General features: G+C 39.0%; 1 protein-coding gene across 2 annotated transcripts in view; it reads left to right on the top strand.

Moving 5' to 3' along the window:
• HBS1L (HBS1 like translational GTPase) overlaps nt 1-20212 on the top strand; it is a 284783-nt gene that overhangs the window by 182534 nt on the left and 82037 nt on the right. For both annotated transcript variants that reach the window (XM_033935882.1, XM_033935881.1), the window contains 2 exons: nt 4134-4299; nt 6878-6995. In XM_033935882.1, the coding sequence (XP_033791773.1) occupies nt 4134-4299; nt 6878-6995 (284 nt within the window). The remainder of the gene's footprint in view (nt 1-4133; nt 4300-6877; nt 6996-20212) is intronic.

The raw sequence follows: 20212 nt of genomic DNA, 5'->3' as shown, positions 1-20212 counted from the left end.
TGTATAGCATGTCGGTGTCTCAAAATGTGGTAATGTAAAATGTTAGAACGAAAAAAAAGTGTACCCATGAAGTTGAAAACAACCCACAAAAGATCACCTTTCCAAACAAATTGTCTCAGAGAGTTGTAAGTTTGCAACTGTGAAACTGTTATTAAAAAGACAAAATTTAGACCTGGGAATTTAGGTAATCATAGGCCAATTTCAGTAATGCCAGCTGTTACTGAAAATTGAGTTGGTGGTGCTAGGTACCTTGGAAGAGATTGTGGAAAAGAAGAATTGGTTAGACGAACATCAGTATGGGTTTAGAAAAGGACATGAGGTTGAGACATTGATGGTATCCACTTTAGACGTGCTTTGGCGGGGGTTAGATATAGGGAATGCATTTTATATGGTGTCGTTAGATGTATCAACAACCTTATTTTATTTTTTTTAATTTTATTTATTCAATTTTCTATCCCGTTCTCCCAGGAGAGCTCAGAATGGTTTACATGGGTTTATTCAGGTACTCATGCATTTTTCCCTGTCTGTCCCGGTGGGCTCACAATCTATCTAGTGTACCTGGGGCAATGGGGGGATTAAGTGACTTGCCCAGGGTCACAAGGAGCAGCGTGGGTTTGAACCCACAACCCCAGGGTGCTGAGGCTGTAGTTTTAACCACTGCGCCATACTCTCCCCTGGAATCAGGTTATTGTTAGTGATGTCAGTGAGAAAAGGAGTGCCATAGGGATCCGCTTTGTTGGACCTACTATTCAATATCTGTGTAGCATCACTAGGGTAGGTATTGGAGGATTTATTGGTATATTATCCTATTTGTACAGATATCAATTCCTTTCCCAGTGCAGACAGGGATTGATTATGTGGTTGAAAAAAATGACTAAAAATCAGATTTATGTGAATAAATTGGTCTTAAATCTGCTAACAACAGAAGTTATGTTCATTGGAAAGTTATGTTCATTGTTGTTACAGGTGCAGTTGAGAGATGTGAAATTTTCAGTATTGCCACATATGAGACTGTTTGGGGTTCATAGATACTTGACTTACCATGTGGAGCATTATACTACAGGTCATCAAGGGAGCTTTTTTTTCAAGTGCAGATTCTTTCTAGAGCAAAACCAATACTGTTAGTATCTAATTTTTGGACAGTGATGTAGTGCTTCGTAATTTCTAAATTAGATTTTTGCAATGTATTGTTAGGTATTGCAAAATCTAAAGTGCAAGCTTTGCAAATAATTCAAAATATGGCAGCTAACATGATCACCGGGGTATCACACTGTGAACAAATTTCTCCTGTGTTAAAACAGTTGCATTGGTTGCCAGTTATTTATTGAATTGAATATAAAATTTTGCTAATTATCCATCAAGCAGTTTATGGTGAAGCACCCTGGTATCTGGCGCAAATTTTATAGCAATATTTGAATATTTGCCAAGTTAATGTCTGCGATCACAGTCAGCAATGAAATTATCCATTGAATCAGCAAATGAGACACATTATGGGCTCCTTTTACTAAGCTGCGATAATGGTTTTAGCGCGCGCTAAATTGCCACGCGCGCTAGACGCTAACGTCAGCATTGAGCTGGCGTTAGTTCTAGCCACGTAGCACGGATTTAGCGTGCGCGGCAATTCTATATGTGCTAAAAATGCTATCGCAGCTTAGTAAAAGGAGCCCTATATGAAAACATGGTCCACAGTTATGGAATGCTTTACCAGACTCTTTAAGATGTAATAATGTAAAATCATTCGATACACTGTTGAAGACCCATTGGTTGGCAAAGCATCTCACTAGAATGAATAGCTTTTGTAGAAGGTCCTCTGAATTGTATATTTGTCCTTTATTGTTTAAAGGATGTTCTGGCAACTAACAGTTTTGTAATGTCTGAAATGTATTGGTGATATTTTGATATGTTAAGATACGTAGGTTGTACTGTAATCTGTTTAGGTCTAAGCGGAATAAAAATTTTAAAACAAAATTAATATGGTTGCAGAGCTCAGCAGGGGAGCAAGTTCGTGGTTTCCATCCATTCCCTTGGTTTGGTCAGGAGAGATTTTTAGCCATGTTATTAGTTCAGCACCAGCCAGGCAGCCTTCTTTAGCCAGCAGTTATTGTTTGAGATTATGGGTTGCCTGCACAAAACCCTGGCCTCCTGGTATGACATATGATTTCCTTTCGGTCCCAGACTACTGATTACTATCAAAAATAACATTATCGAGGCCTTTCTGACCAAAGAAAGAATAAGCAAACTAGTTTCTCAGCTCTGGAATTTTCATGCCTAAATATCCCTAGGGGTCTGGGACTCTCTTCAGCCCATAAATTCCATGGTGGCAACTCAACAGCTCATATAAGATCCTTGCAGCAGGCTTTCCTAATCGGGTGATCCCCTCGGTTTCAGGAACACAGTATTTGCCTTCCCCTATAGGTGTCAGTTAGAAGTTCCCTCATGTGGTTGCACAGCCCATATGACTTGCTGAAGGGCATGGACATGAAATCTTCCGGCATCCCCTCCACTCAAAAAAAAAAAAAATTATGACCAATGCCAGACTTATAGATTGAGGGTTCACTATTAGGGTCAAGTGATGCAGGGACTTTGATCATACCAAAACATGTCTTGGTTGATCAGTAGGCTAGAGGCCAGGGCTGTGTACCTGGCATTGGAGAAATTCCTCCTTTGTTAGTAGGATCAGCAGGGGGTCCTCTCAGACAGTGTGATGGTGGCAACAGACAAGAAGACAGTAGCAACGGAGATTATTTTTATCTAGTGAAACATCTGATGACCATATTGGCGATGCATATTGAAACGACCAGGTCCCAATTTGTATAAGCCTCGTTCTGCTGTCCTGACTACAGATGCATCCGGGAACACCTCTGTAGAAAGAAAATCACACACACACACACAAACGCACATGCAAATAGGCACATATATTCCTTCACATATTGCTAGAAAGGAAAACATTCAGACAGGTTCCTCATCCAGAATAAGTTGGATCCAGGGAAGTGAGAACTAAGATCCAAATGCATATGGATTGCAAAGAGTTGCCATTCTATTACTTGATATCATCTCACAGGAGTGCCAAGGTTGTACATTTTTTTTATCTCAAATGGGATCCAGAACTTAAGGCCATGGCTTCAGGATAGTCTGTTCTTCATAGTTCCTCCTTGACTGCTCATCATATCCTGGTTGTCCTAGTTTGGCCTTGATATCCAAGGTATACCAATCTGATCAGGCTTCTAGTGGAGCTTTAGTTTCCTCAGAGGCTGGGATTGCAGTTTGTGGGTGTTTTGCAAGACGAGCAAAACATTCTCGCAAATTGTGCCTCGCAAACCGAGCGTTGACTCGATGTTCGAGCCTCCCCCTCCTGCAAACTGGCATCGCTCCCCCCGCTCACGTTGCCCCCCCCCTTCCCCTGCGATCCGGTATCCCCCACCCACAAACACAATCCCTTACCTGGATCTAGCACCAGCACCAACACACAGGACGTGCTGATGCCCGAAGATCCTGCCTCTTGCCTGGACTGGGCCTTGAGTATCTGCGCATGCTCAAGGCCTTCTTGCTCCCACTCTCACCGAGATTCTCGGAGATCTCTGAGAATCTCGGAGAGAGTGAGAACCAGAAGGCCTTGAGCATGTGCAGATGCAGGATAAGAGGCAGGATATTTGGGCACCAGCACATCCTGTGCGTTGATGCTGGTGCCAGTGCCAGATTGGGGTAAGGGATTGTATTTGGGTGGGTGGGGGATGCCGGTCTCGGGGGGGGCGTTCGTGGGCAGGGGGCGATGCCGGTTCTTGGGGAGGGGTGTGTGGAGCAGCACTGGTAGCCTTGGGGGTGGGGGTTAAGGTGGAGCAGCACCGGTGGCCTCGGGGGGGGGGGAACACACACGAATCAAACGAGTTTCCCTTACTTCCTATGGGGAAACTCGTTTTAATATGCGAGCAATTTGGTATACGAGCATGCTTCTGGAACGAATTGTGCTCGTAAACCAAGGTTCCACTGTATTATCATTTAAGTTTTTATTTTGAAGCTGAACTACATTTTTACTGACTTCATCCAAAATTGCTTCTGACTGACTCCAGAGCCCTGGTTTTTATATCACTTCATAATGCGTAATTAATATGCTAAACTTTTTATCAATTTTCCAGGTCATGTTGATGCTGGCAAAAGTACTCTTATGGGTCACTTACTTTATCTGCTTGGAAATGTTAACAAAAGAACCATGCATAAATATGAACAGGAATCTAAAAAGGCTGGAAAAGCTTCATTTGCATATGCTTGGGTTTTGGATGAAACTGGCGAAGAAAGGGAAAGGTAATTTATTGTTCCACGTAATATGTGTGGTACAGTATTTTGAACATGAAATAAAGTTGCAGTGTGTTCATTGTCTGATGATGATACCATAGCTATTTTTGTAACCATCCACAAATGCAATCTGCCTACCTGTTTGCTTCTTTTAGGATGGTGTCTTTACAATCCTTATCATCTTATTGGGCAGACCAGATGGAACTATTTATTTTAAAAATTTCTATGCCGTTTAAAACCTAAACGGTTTACATAGTGTTACATAAAACAAAATAAAAACAGGTAAACATAAACAAACAATCCTCAGGAAAATTAGCAATAGGAAGCCAAAAGAGGCTTATACAAACAATTATGAAAAAGTTCTCAAATGTCAGCAGTCATGAAGAGTCAATATCTAGAAAAAGGCATCTACAAACAATTGCGTTTTAAGTAGATTCCTAAATTTGCCTTTTTCATCACATTTCTGTAATTGACTCACAAGTGAGTGCCACAATGTTACTCCTGCACAACAGAAAATTATTGCGCTGGTTTTCAACATATTTTGGATTTACATTTGCCTTTAATAGGGCTAAACTTTCAGAGCGCAGTGATCTATTCGGTAGATAATTTGTCATCTACAATGTTACAGTGTTAGCTTTGGAAAAAAGTCATTTAGTAGGCCACTTCCTGCTGTCATAGTTGCAAAGTAGAGTTCGTCAGACTTGAAGAGGCACAGCTAACCTGCTTGACTTCAGGATATCTGTAAGAAAAATGCATGAAATAGTTTTGCATACACTAGATCTTCAGTATATATAAATGTCTTATGCATATTCACTTTGGCTATCCTGAAAACCAGGCAAATTAGGTGTGCTGCTGAGAACCACTGCTAGAAGAGTAATTCCAGTGGTTTTACAACCACTTTCAACTGAGCTGAAGTGTCATTTTAGAAATATAGAAACATGATGGCAGATAAAGACCAAATGGCCCATCCAGTCTTTCCATTTGCAGCATCCACTTTCTCTTCCTTTCCCTAATAGATCTCATATGCCTGCCCCACACTTTCTTGAATTCAGACACAGGCCTTGATGCACAAAGCTGCAGCATCATTGTTTTGCTAAGGCTTGCACAACCTCACTTTCATCTTTATATTACATTGGGAACAATTTTTCCCCAATGGCTGATATTCAACACGAATAGCATGCAAATTATGTGCACGCTATTCGTGTGCAGCAGTGCTGGTTAAACGGGGAGAAACTGTGCCGGATGCCTGCTCAGAAAAGCAATTGCTAGGCACAGCTGCTCCCTATCCCTCCTGTTAAATTTTTTTTGTTGCTGTCCCTGCCTGAAGATCAGTACTGGCAGGACTCCCCAGAGCCACCTTGGCTTTGGGGCTTCCCCTGTCAGCTCAGTGCTAAGCTGAGGGTCAGGGGAAGCCCTGAAGCCACTGATTGGCGACTTTGGGGAATCCTGACCATTCAGCTGATTGACCGGTAGGGAGAGCAGCAAAAAAAAAAAAAAAAAAAAGTGCTGCCTTTATGTTTTATTAAAAATTTTTATACCACTTGTTCATACGACAGGTCCAAGCAATTTACAAATATATAACCAGTGAAAAAGAACTCCATCTTAAAATAAGACAGACCTAAACAACTCAAAACCAAACATACATAGCAACATTCACTCATATAAATAATATGCGACAGACTATTAGCCACCAGAGCAGCGAAACTAGACTGCCACCTCTCCAATCTGCTGACTATGACGCCCAACTACAAAATATTCAGGAAAGAACTTAAAACTTTTCTATTCAAGAAATTTATCAAATGATCTAACTAAACATGATCGACCCTCCACAGATCTATGTATTCTCCTTGGAATTGCCCAGGCCAACTCTTGTTGTAAACCGCCTAGAACTGAAAGGTATTGGCGGGATAGAAGTCACCAAAAAAAAAAAAAAATACACAAATACATCTTGTACAGATGTCAAATCACAGGAAACTAACTGAAAACCCAAAAGTCCATTAGAAAATATAGATTAGTTCAGATTCAATTGCATCTTTCCCAAAAGTTTCACGGAAGAAGGTCTTTAATATAATTTTAAAAGCCTTAATTTTTTCTTCCAGCCTCAAATCACGTGACAGAAAATTCCATAAATTTGGTGCAATGAAATAAAATGCTTTATTTCTTGTTAATTCTCGCCTTGCCCTGTTTGCTGATGGGAGTACTAATGTTTTATCCTGAATAGATCTTAGGGTTCTTTTTGGTGCATAAGGAATTGTCAGAGAGTACAAATAGTTGGGTTGCTGAGAATAAAAGGCTCTATGTGTAAGAATTAGAGCTTTGAAGTGAGTTCTATAAAAAACAAATAAACAATGAAATTGCAAATAGAGAGGTGTTACGCTATCAAATTTTTTTTTATAGCCTAGTACTTTTCTAACAATATTTTGTATAGTTTGTAGTGATGCATTGCGTTCAAAGTGCAGAAGAAGCAAGATGTGGGGCACAAGCCTTTTTTCCTCATGAATAGGCCATTACTGCTGTTAACTGAGCAAACATCCAAACTGCAATATGTATGTTTCTGAATTTTTCTTATTTGCATGTTTTGCTGAAGGGGAGTAACCATGGATGTGGGAATGACTAAATTTGAGACAAAAACAAAAGTTATTACTTTGATGGATGCTCCTGGACACAAAGATTTCATTCCTAATATGATCACAGGGGCTGCTCAGGTAAGGATGGTCACTAGTGTATTCCCATTCTTGTCATATAATAATTGAGCACTTGTTTTAAATCTGTAAAAATGATGAAATGTTTGCATCTATTTTTTCTGAATATAATGTTGTATTATGTGCAATGTCATATCCCGCCAAATCCTCGTAAGGTAAGGCAGTAAGTAACCACAATAAGTAACCACTAACATTGTTATTCTATCACGTAAACATTTATTATAAAGTCTGAGTCTCCTTAAGTTTCTAACAGGGACTTCTTGAAAAACCATGTTTTTAGACTTTTATGAAACAGTGCATTTACAGTGGTTGCATGAATTTCGATGGGAAGTGAGTTCCATACTTTTGCAATTTGGCAGTTAAATGATTTGATATGAGGCATCTTGTATTTTTTGTCTTTCAGAGTTGGGAATGTTGGCATCAAGCTGTCAGGGTTATGATGGTTAGCAGCTCTTTCAGTAAATCTGAGGAAGCTATTAGAAGCATCACCATATAGTATTTTGAATGCTAAGCAGCATAGTTTCAATTCTATTCACTTTTCAAGTTCAAGTTCACGTTTATTTGATTAATCGCCTATATAAGAAATTCTAAGCGATGTACAGTTAAAACGAATTAAGGGAAGACTAACTGTCTAATTATTAAGAAGTTAAAAAGCGTAGAACAAAAATTGTTAACAGCTTATATAAAAAGAAACAAGTTTAAATAAAAAACATATATCTCATTAAAAGCAAATAAAACAATAGTAACCTGCAATTTAGGGATAACACTGTACATTTAGTTTTATGACAGACATGACTGAGAGGAAAGGAGGGAAAAGTTACAAATTTTACTCAAATAGAAGTGAAAAACATGTAATGGAAAAAACAAAAGGATGGGGAAAAGAAGAAAGAAAAATCAAGAGACTAATTAGTCGGAAAATGCGTCGTTGAATAAAAAAGTCTTTAGTTGTTTTTTAAAAGAGATAAGATCTTTGTCCTTTCTAATAAATAGAGGCAGAGTGTTCCAGAGTTGGGGGGCTAAAACAGAGAACATATCGTTTCTCCTTGTTCCCACTATTTTTAGAGAGGGGATCGATAATAAATCTTGTTGTGAAGTGTAGCTCTATAAACAGAGGTGTGACGTGGTCAAATCTTGATTTGTATTATGAGTTTTGCTTCTGTGATTTGTATCAACTGGATTTTTGTCATTTGTTTCATGGTGATTCCTGAAAGTAGTGCATTTCAGTAGTCCAGTATAGACAGTATAGTCAACTGTACTAGTATCCTATAGTGCTGTTGGAAGAAGTAGGATCTGACCCTCTTTAACTTCTGTAGAGTAAGAAATGATCTGCAAACTAAATTGTTAATATGTTCTTCAAAACTCAACGAACTGTCAAAAGTGACTCCCAGCACTTTTGAATGTTGAAGTTAGTGCCAATTGTCAGATCAGTGGTAGATGGAATTAGGTGTGTGTGTTGCCCAAACCATAATAGCTTGGGGTTTGTTTTTTTTCAGTGTTTAGTTTGAGATGGTATCTTACCAATCATCCTTGCACATCAAGAATCCATTCTGGTGCCATGGCATCAAATGGAAATGCATAGATGCTTTTCTGTCAATGTCTTCAAAATCCAACCCCTTTGTTTTAAAACAGTGGAAAGAAACTCATTGGGCTGTCAGGAAAAATAGTGAGCCTTAAAAAAGCAGTAGGTCCTTTTAAACCAGCTCTTGTTTTCATTCATCAGTTCCACAAATTCAATAGGGACTCGATGCCAAGTTTTGAGAGAAATGGTGTGGCAGCTGTGTTAGTCATAAGAACATAAGAATTGCTGCTGCCGAGTCAGACCAGTGGTCCATCGTGCCCAGCAGTCCGCTCATGCGGCAGCTCTTAGTCCAATTAAAAAGGTATCACTTGGATTATTTTTGTTTTATTTCTACATAATGTCAAGTTTTAAAATCTGGGAGGGTTTAACAAGCTCAAAACTTTTGACCTGTGCCTGTGTTCCATATCCATTCACTGTTTTAAAGATGGAAGATAAGAGCTGATTTTAAAGGCTCTACAGCTTTTTACTGGGCTCACTCTTTTTGCTGATATTTCTCACAATTCTGAGGAGTTTTTTTCCCATTTAGAAGTCCTGAGCACATTGATATTCATATTCCCTGTGACTTGGGGGTTTTGATATAATGTAGTCATTTAATTAATCTCTATGCACAAAAGGACCGGAAAAGTATCTCCATGATGAATCAAAGCAATCAACCAAAAGAAGTTGGGATAAAGAAACCAAGTTGATGTCATTACAATGGAAGCATTCAACATCCCTGAGGCCAAAAAAAGCAAGGCAGGTCCACAGCAAAGTCAAAGTCATGCTGACCGTCTTCTTTGACTCCAGTGGCGTGGTTCATTATGAGTACGCATCATATAGCACAACCATCACCAAGGGATACTACCGAGAGGTTCTGCGTCGCCTTCGTAATGCTGTGAGATGCAAACGGCCGGACCTGTGGGCAACAGACAATTGGCAGCTCCATCACAATAACGCACCTGCCCATTCTTCACATTTGATATGGAGTTTTGTGGCCAAACACAACACACTTGTGATTCCTCAGGCTCCCTACTCTCCCGACATGGCTCCTTGTGACTTCTGGCTTTTCCCCAAGCTGAAAATGCCCCTAAAAAGGATGTGACGGACCAGTTATGAGCAGTCTCAAAAGAGGCATTCCAGCATTGCTTCCGTCAGTTGCAGAACCGTTTGAAGAAGTGTGTGGCAGCCCAAGAGGACTACTTTGAAGGAGATTAGTATGTTGTATCTGAATACGAGTATTTTTTATGAATAAAGGTCTGATACTTTTTGAACAGCCCTCATATAAATGATTGAATATACGTATTCTTATCCTTGCTTTTCTCTTCTTTCTTTCTTTTCTATTTTTATAATGAAGTTCTTTTCATTATTTATGATTATATTGTAAACCGCTTTGATCTCATTTGTAGCCTTAGCGGTATATTAAGAGTTTTAATAAACAAACATTAAGAAATGCTCCCACTTAGGATGTCAATAAAATGACAAGATATCCAGGTCTGTGTATAAATTACTTGTCTTGCATTTGCACTTTTATTTAAGGTTCTTCACCATTCAGGTCGCCTCTCCTGACATGATCATGATAAGCGATCAATCAAATTTTAATAAATACTTGAAACTAGTCCTGCATCAGGGTCGAGGAGCCTTTCCCATTCAATCATGTTTCCCCCACAGGATCAGGTCTGTGTATAAACACAAGACTTTATGAAGCATGTGATAAAACAATGAAATTGATATGTCAAGCAACTCATATAAAACGGTGATTAGAGTGTGAGCCCACCAGGACAGATCTGGAAAATGCTTAGCATTTTTTTGCTACTTCAGCTTGTCTGCGGTGTTCTTTGCTCACATGTTTAAAGACAATAGACTGTTTTCAGTCCAATTCTTTATATGTGAGGTTGCAAACCATTGGACCCCTGAGGAAGGTGTGTTCACCGAAACACGGACCGTATAGGGTCCGGTTGGATTTTTATCACAGTATTTTTTATCATTGTACTTTTTAATTGAATTTTCATGGTTTTATATGTCAGTGTGTAATAAATTATCTCCAGAACATCTGTATCCACAGTTTTTGTTTTTGTTTTCATCAGTCGATTGTTTTCACTGTGGATCTTTGGGTCTCCCCATTTTTCTTTGTTGTACCTGGATGTAAACCACTTAGGCTTTAAATACCAAAAAAAAAAAAATTATAATTCTGTTTATATAAATTTGTAAAGAAAATGTGAAGAAGACTGCAAATTACTCTGAATTCAACAGCAAGGATGGTCATGGGTAGTAGGGAAAGGGTATACCACTGTTAGTTTTATTATGCTGGATGCCTTTGGACTTTTTTTTCTGCATCCATTTTAACCTTTTGTCATTTACATTTAAAACTGTGAAGGATTTGAGGCCCAGCTATTTGTCTGACAAGGTTTGTTGGTAACAGCTTTCACAGTGCTTTCACAGAAGAGAATAAAGCAGTATACTTTTACCTGCATACTGCGTAGCCTCATGTTCTTGGACCTTCTTGCACTGTAACCTCAAGGAAATTAGTGGGTACATTAGCTGTTTATACTGATTGGTTAGCATTAGTTCTGAGAGAAATGTGAGTGGGGAAACTACACCACTAAGTATGCATGTATATACTTCTCTTGGAAACATAAATGAAAAAATAATCAAAGTCTTAGAAGGAGAAAAGAAAAGTGAAGTAGGCCTGCTTGCTAACCAATGGATAGGGGCTGAGGATGATCCATAGAGCGATTGCACACAGTCATTTTTGGTTTTTTGTGACTATAAAATAAAATCCTCCTCTACAGTGCTGTTTCCAAGAATAGTTATAAAAGGTCTCTGACATCTATATCTCTGGAAAGGTGCACACAGTCCATAGTGGAAAAATAACGGAAGGAGGCTGATAAGGATTAGAATAAAATACACATTTATTGGGCCCCTCCCTAGATAAAAATGTAGAAAAGTAGAACAATGAAAATATTGATGAGGCATGCAGTCCATAAAAAATGAAGCAAAATGATGGCAAACAGGCTCAAAATGACTCACTGTGGTGATGTTCCTTTATCTTCTTTGTGGGGGTGCTGCCACTTCTGCACTTTATCTTCTTTGCCGTCTAGATCTGCCAGCTGAGGCTGTACAGCAAGTTTTAATAAACTATAAACTTTAGTGGGCAGCTATGGAACCCTCTCTGGTCCTGTGTTAGTGCCTTTCAACTCTAGTGAGCCCCAGTCTCCTCTTTTCCTCTCACACAAAGTCAAATTGTAGAGTTGAATTAGGCAAGTAGGATATACCCAGATGTTAATTTTGGCACCTTGGGGGGTCATTCCATGTCAAGTGGTCTAGGCCTCCCCATCTGACCATCTCAGAAGTTGATGAAATTTTTAGTGGAAGAACAATAGGACATTCAATGAATATGTGCAAATTTTTAGAGCTATTCTCAACCTCTTCTAAAGTTAGGGGCCTCATTATTGGGACCACTTTTTTCATTCCATGAAAGAAGTGCCAAAACGTCAACTTTGGGTTCAGATTGTGGAAAGGATAGTTGTTCGACCAAGCTAAGAGTCATAAGAACATAAGAATTACCATACCGAGACAGACCGAAGATCCATCAAGCCCAGTATCCTGTTTCCAACAGTGGCCAACTCAGGTCCCAAGCACCTAGCTAGATTCCAAGTAACAAAACAGATTCAATGCTGCTTATCCTAGGAATAAGCAGTGGATTTTCCCAACCCATCTCAATAATGGCGTATGGACTTCTCTTTTAGGAAATCATCCAAACCTTTTTTTAAACCCCACTAAGATAACTGATTTTCACCACATTCTCTGGCAACAAATTCCAGAGTTTAATTACACGTTGTTGAAGAAATATTTTCTCCGGTTTGTTTTAAATCTACTACTTTGTAGCTTCATCGCATGACCCTAGTCCTAGTATTTTTGGACAGTGAACAAACGATTCATATATACCCACTCTACTCATTATTTTATAGACCTCTATCATATCGCCCTGAGCCGTCTCTTCTCCAAGCTGAAGAGCCCTAGCCGCTTTAGCCTTTACTCATAGGGAAGTCATCCCATCTCTTATCATTTTTATTATCCTTCTCTGTACCTTTTCTAATTCCACTATATATTTTTGAGTCATATTTCTAGTACAGCTGTTTGTGCTGAATCCAAATATACCACTCAGATCATTGGTGCATGCTTTGGTGTATCACTGGGGGATCACAAAGTTGATGCAAATTTTTAGCTATATTTAATGACATATATAACAACTGATTAACAGATATAGCATGAAAACACTAATGTTGCAATACCAGTACCTGTCTCTGCTGCAGGAACCATTTATATACTAAAATATTACTCAAAGCAGCCTCATAGACTCAACAAGCATAGAGGGCAGCCTTAGCTTTCTAAACAAACACAGAATCATATTACATTACATTACATTACATTTGTGATTTTTATTCCGCTTGTACCTTGCGGTTCAAAGCGGATTACATAAGAAGAGAACTGGACATTTCCAGGAGGGTACATGACAATAGAGAATACAGATTGAGGATATAGACTTAATGACAGAATGATGGTAAAGACTTAATAACATTGGAAGATGTTTTGAACAGCAGTGTTTTGATTTCTTGGGGGATGGGGTGAGGGAGATTAGGTAGATTGTATATACTTTTTGAACAGCAGTGTTTTGATTTCTTTACGGAATGTCTTGAGGTCGGGTGTTGTGGTTAACAATCTGGTGATGGAAGGTTCGAGTTTTGCTGCATGTGTTGCCAGGAGGCTATCATAAAGCTTTTTGCGATGAGTACCCTTGAGTGGTGGGTATGAGAATGATGTCAGTGTTCTTCTTGTTCTGGGTGGAAGGTTACGGTTTAGGCGGTCATTTAGATAGGTAGGTGCAGTACCGTTAATTACTTTGAAGAGTAGACAGTATAGTTTGAATTGAATTCTGGCTCGAATCGGTAGCCAATGTGAGTCTAGGTAGGCATTGGTGATGTGGTCAAATTTTCCGAGTGAGTAAATCAGTCTGAGGGCTGTGTTCTGAACGGTTTGAAGTTTTTTGATCATGTTTGTAGGGCATGGTAGATATAGGATTTTGCAGTAGTCCACGAGTCCTAGTACCAGGGATTGTACAATGATCCTGTAGTGTTTTTTGTCAAAGAATTTCCTTATTTTTCTTAAGTTGCGCATTGTGAAGAATGCTTTTTGGGTAGTTTTGTTGATTTGGGTCTGCATAGTGCAGCATCTGTCTATTAGCACTCCCAAGATTCTGAGTGAGGTCTGGATTGGGTATTTGGTTGCTTTAATTTCTAGGTCTGTTATGGATGGGTTTTTGTCCGTTTCAAGCATTAGGAATTTGGTTTTGTCCGAGTTTAGTTTCAGTTTGTGGTTTGTCATCCATTTTTCTACTTCATCCAGAATTATTTCCAGGTGTCCTGTTGAGGTGTGGTCTTGGATTTCGAAGGGGAGGAGAATAGTTATGTCATCTGCGTAGCTGAATGATGTTACATTTAGGTTGTCTAAAGTGGTACCGAGGGAGGAGATGAAGAGATTGAATAGAATGGGTGATAGTGGTGACCCCTGCGGGACTCCGCATGGAATTGACCATGGGTTAGATTTCGTGTTGTTTGTCATAACTCTGTACGTTCTTGTTTTAAGGAATCCTTGGAACCAGTTGTAAACCACCCCTGAGATCCCGATTGCATCAAGTATCTGGAGTAATATGGTGTGATCAACTAGATCGAAGGCGGCGGAAAGATCTACTTGGATAATTAGGATCCTGTGTCCTTTACTGAGGTATTGTCGGGCTATGTCTAGTAGTGTTGCTAGCAGTGTTTCCGTGCTGTGGTGAGATCTAAATCCTGATTGAGAGGAATGAAGTATATTATGGTCAACTAGGTAGTTGGTGAGGTATTGAGCCACAAGTCCTTCAATCAGCTTGACATATAATGGGATCGAAGCGATAGGTCTATAGTTGGTAGGAGCGTCTATAGGGCCTTTTTGATCTTTCAGTAGGGGTGTGATTATGATCTCTCCAAGATCTTGTGGGAATTGACCTTCTATGAGAGTGCTTTGAATCCATTGCATGAGGCTGGTTTTGAATTTAAGGGAGGCATTTGTAAGCAGATATGATGGGCAGTAGTTCAAGTCGCATGAGGTGTGGCTGTATTTTTTGTATAGTCGGTTCAAATCAGGCCATTGTAGGGTTGGGAATGTGTTCCATGTTCTGTCTGCAGATATGGCTTCTTCCGTTGTGGGGGTTATTATATCATAGAGTTTGGTAGTTGAGTTGTTGAAGGTAGTTCTGATTGTAATGATCTTATATTTGAAATGGTCTGCTAGTTGAGAAGCTATCATTGGCTGTATATGCCAGAAAAAAAGAGCACGTTGAAAAATATGTCACCAAGTGCTCTAAAAAAACTGGCACAGAGAAAAGGGTTTTCCAACAGCAGAGCAGGGCTGGTAGAGGAAGGAGGTCTCTTTACTTACCTTTATACCTCTTCCCCATTCCTAAAATGGGGACGGTACAGAGCATTGCTTTCCCATGTCGCTCTTTAGGTAACCATCTTGGATCTCATTCCTGCATCCAAGTTTTATACTTCCCTCCACTTTCTAAGGAATTCTTGTTAATGGGCATCTGTCCCAGAATAAACCACACCTTCATTACTTTGGTACTAATCTAGACCCAGGGACCCAGAATATTCTTCCTGTTGCTGCTTAGGAAGTACATTGTGACTTCCTGCCACATATTATCTATAAATGGCCAGAAGACCTGTTTATCAATCACATTTTTCTGGTGGGAGATTTTCTAACATTCTCAGATATAAGAGAAAAAGAAATAACTTTGCTGGGTCAGATTCGGTCTGTTTGAAACTAGCATCCTGTCTTCAACAGCAGCCAGTCTGAATCAATTTGGAAATATTTGGCAGATCAATAAAGGTAAAATTAATTTCCTATTACTTTCTCTCAGAATTAAGAGTTGGTGTTCCTTAAGGTGTATGTGACTAATAATAGCAAACCTACTTTTCAGAAACTTAACCAAATCTATTTGAAATTCTGTTTAAGGGGATAATTAGATGTGAGAAGCCGGGAAGGGGGGGGGGTATCAATAAATCAACCAGTTTCTTTCACAGTATGCATCAATTTTCATACTTACCTGAACAAGTGGAAGCAATATTTTAAAATATGAATTGTGACAAATTGAGGGGTTTTCCCTCTCTAGGACTGCTATTATTCCACTGGGCAGCAGAGGGCTGGTTTGACCTAGAGCTACTACAGGCAAAAAAGGACCTCAGAAAATCGGAGAGACAATGGACCAAATCTGGAACCCAAGAGCACAGAATAGAATGGAGACTTAAACTAAAAAACTACAAAACCCTAACCAAGGATAAACGAAAAAACTTCTATGCCCAAAAAATTGGAAATGTCACAATCAACAGTAGTAACCTCTTCAAACTGGTCAACGATCTTTACAATCTCGAGACAGTTACCGACAACCGGGACGAGGAACCCACACTAACCGCCAACTCCCTAGCCGACTTCTTCAACTCCAAAATACTGAAACTAAGATCTTCGATAACTGCCCCTGCCAATCCCCACGGGGACTTTCCAACCCTCCAAGACAACAACAGTTCCAAACCAGACCCGGGGTTCAGAGCAGACCTAAACTGGGATCAATTCACTACTATCGATTGGCAATCCTTCAACAAATTCTATAACAAATATACCAACTCCTTCTGTAGACTAGACACCTGCCCCCCTAAAGTTATGAAAACGGCTCCAATCCACTTCAAAGCAAATATGCTGGCATGGGTCAACCTCCTACTGTCTACCGGAAGCTTCCCAGCAGAACAAGGCCACATCTCGATCACCCCAATCATAAAAAACACAAAAGAACCACCCAATATCCCGTCCAACTACAGACCGATCGCAAGCATCCCACTATTCACCAAAATAGCAGAAGGGCTGGTTAATGCCGAACTTACCACATACCTTGATAAATTCAATATCCTAAATGACAATCAATCAGGCTTTCGCTCCAACCACAGCACCAAAACCATTATAGCCTCTCTCCTAGACCACCTTCACAAACTCTTCAGCCAAGGCTCCAGCGCCTTGATTGTACAACTCGACCTGAGCAGCGCATTCGATCTGGTCGACCACAACATTCTCCTTGACTGCCTCTCCTACATAGGCATCTCGGGCCAGGTCCTTAACTGGTTCCACGGGTTCTTACGGAACAGATCATACAGGGTATTCAAAAATGACGCCTTCTCATATAGCTGGGAGAACTCCTGTGGCGTGCCACAGGGCTCCCCCCTATCTCCCACCCTGTTCAACGTCTACCTCGCCTCCCTAGGAAACCTTCTGCAAAACCTCAAGCTCAAATTTTTTATCTACGCAGATGACATCACTATAATCATCCCGCTAACCAGTTTTACATCAGAGCTCCTTACCTTCCTTTCAAGCATACTCAATCAGATAGAACACTGGATGTTATCATACAGACTAAAACTAAACCCGGATAAAACAAAATTCTTCCTAGCAACCCCCAAAGATAAAATCAAAGACACCACAATTCAAGTAAAAGGATCCGTTTTCCCCCTTGAACACAACCTAAAAATACTCGGCGTCACACTAGACAAACATCTATCCCTCGACAAACACACGGACAATACCGTCAGAAAAAGTATCTCGGTGCTTTGGAAACTCCGCACCATAAAAAAATACTTTGACGAAACTTCATTCCGCCTGCTAGTACAATCCTCCATCCTCAGCATATTGGACTACTGCAATATCATTTACTTAAGCTCCACAAAAAAAACCATCAGGAGACTCAAAATGATCCAGAACACTGCTGTCCGCCTCATATTCGGCCTGAAAAAATGGGAACACATCACCCCTTTCTACCACAAACTCCATTGGCTGCCATTAGAATCCAGAGTCCTATTCAAATTCGCCTGCTTCTGCTATAAAACAGTATTTGGTTTATCCCCAAGCTACATCATCCCTCACTTCGCCCTAAATCACAGCATCAAGGACTCCCGCAGAATCCAACTATTCGCCTACCCCTCCCTTAAACTCTGCCACTCTAAAAGATTCCTCGACAAAACCCTCGCCTTCCAAGCCACTAAGCTAAACCCATGGTTATCCCAAATGGCCCTCAAGGCCCCCAACTACCTCGGCTTTAGAAAACTACTCAAAACCCGCCTCTTCCAAGACCAGGATCCCAACGCCCCTTCTATCTAACATCCACTCTCCCCTCTACATCCTCCCCTCACCCCCCCCTGGCAACTTTGATCAATTTGTTATTGAACCGCTCATAACCCCGCTCAACTGCTGTAAACCACTTGTAACCTTGTTTAATTGATGTGAACCGCCTAGAACTCTTCCGGGTATGGCGGGATACAAAAATAAAGTTATTATTATTATTATTATTATTTGGGAACGACTACAGGTCCCAGAGGGCCCTGTGTTCCACGGCTTAGTTCTGAATCAAAGGGGCAGGACTCAGGGAGGAATATTTCTTTTTTTTTTCCCATTATTTTTTATTTTCAAATTTTACATAAAGTGTACAAAATATTAAAGTACAATTGATAAATACATATTATCACTTTTATATCTAATACATTATATATCTAAGTTTGATTTTCCCCCTCACCCTCCCCCCACCCTTTTTTTACTTTAATATAATATTTTTAATTTTCAAATTTTACAGAAAGTGTACAACATGTTAGAATACAATTGATGAATATTCAATAACGTTTTTATATCTAATACATTATGTTCTAAATAATTTTTATCCCCTCTCCCTCCCCCCACCCTTCTATTACTTTTCATTCATACATTACATATTGTATAATATATTATAACATATTATGTAGAAATTATTTTCCTTATCCCCCCTCTATGTATGTCATAAAAAAGATCCTTAAATGAAGAAGAGAAGAAGAAAAATCGTATTATTTATTCATTACAATATTTTGTCAATGGCCCCCATATTTTTATAAATTTATTATATGTCCCTCTTTGTATTGCTATTGTTCTTTCCATTTTAAATATATGACATATTGTATTCCACCAAAATGTATAATTTAGGTTGTTATAATTCTTCCAGTTGTTAGTTATATGCTGAATGGCAACCCCTGTCATAATCAATAAAAGCTTGTTATTTTCTGGTGAAATTTGACTTTTTTTCCTCATCATCATTCCAAATAATATTGTATCATATGATATTGCAATATGATTTTCCATCAATTTATTAATTTGTGGCCAAATTGAATTCCAAAAAGTTTTAATATAGGGACAATGATACAGTAAATGATCTAATGTCCCTGGTTCTAGATTACAGTGCCAGCATTTATTAGACTTAGAACTGTCTAATTTTTGCAAACGTGTAGGGGTCCAAAAAGCTCTATGTAATAAAAAGAACCAAGTTTGTCTCATAGATGCTGACACTGTACATCCCATTCTCCAAGACCAAATTAGTGGCCATTGAGATGCATTAATCTGATGTCCAATCTCAATGCTCCAAATATCTCTTAGACCATTTTTTGGTTTTTTATTCAAATATCCAGATATTAATTTATACCACAATGCGGCTTGATGTCCTAGGAAGTCTGCTTGAAAACATAAGAACTTTAAACTATATTGATTATTTAATGTTTTCCATTCAGGGAACCCAACCTGAATGGCCTGCTTCAATTGCAACCATTTAAAACTTTGTGTTTTATTAAGACCAAATCTATGTTGCAATTGTGAAAAATCCAGCAGTTTTCCTTCTAAAATAACATCGTCTAGAGATCTAATGCCTGCAATAATCCAGTTCTTCCAAAGGATTTGAGCTCCGCCAATTTTGATCTTGGAGTTTATCCATATAGATTGATTAGTTGATTTGTTTATTGGGGTAGGTGTTAGTTTATCAATAAATCTCAATGTTTTCCAAGTATCAATTAATATTTTATTTTCTCTGTATCTTCTAGGTATGTTAATACTTGGTAAATAAACTAAATTTAGGGGAAACATAAGGCGCCATTCTAAATATAACCAATCCGGTGCATTATCCATAAGTTCTGGGAGGATCCAATACATACCCTGACGTAGAATATAGGCTTGATGGTACCTATAGAAATTTGGAAAATTTACCCCTCCCTCCTTAATTGATTTTTGCAAGGTTACTAAAGCTATTCTAGGTGTTTTACCAAGCCAAAGAAATTTTGTTAAAATGCTATTGAGCTTTTTATAAAAGGACCCTTGAAAATAAATAGGTATCATACTCATTTGGTAGCAAACTACAGGTAATATCATCATTTTAATAGTTTGAACTCTTCCCCACCATGAAATATGTAATGGGTTCCATTGCTCACATAACTCCGTAACTTTTTTTAATACATATTTTTCATTCTCTTTTACAGTATCTTCAATTGTATTTTTAACTTGAATGCCAAGATATTTAAATCCTTCTTCTTTCCATATGAATGGAAAAGTATCAAATAATCCTTTTACACAATGAACATTCAAGGATATAATTTCAGATTTATTCCAATTAATTTTATAACCTGAAAATTTACCAAACTTATCAATTAATTCCAATAAAGAAGATAAGGTTGACTCTGGATTTCTCAAATAAAGTAAAATATCATCAGCATAAGCCGAAATTTTATATTCCATATCTGAA

The sequence above is a fragment of the Geotrypetes seraphini genome, chromosome 3 (assembly GCF_902459505.1).
Source record: "Geotrypetes seraphini chromosome 3, aGeoSer1.1, whole genome shotgun sequence".
Classification (NCBI taxonomy): Eukaryota; Metazoa; Chordata; class Amphibia; order Gymnophiona; family Dermophiidae; genus Geotrypetes; species Geotrypetes seraphini.
Note: the sequence above shows the minus strand (reverse complement) of the source record. Positions and strands in the feature narration are given on the sequence as shown.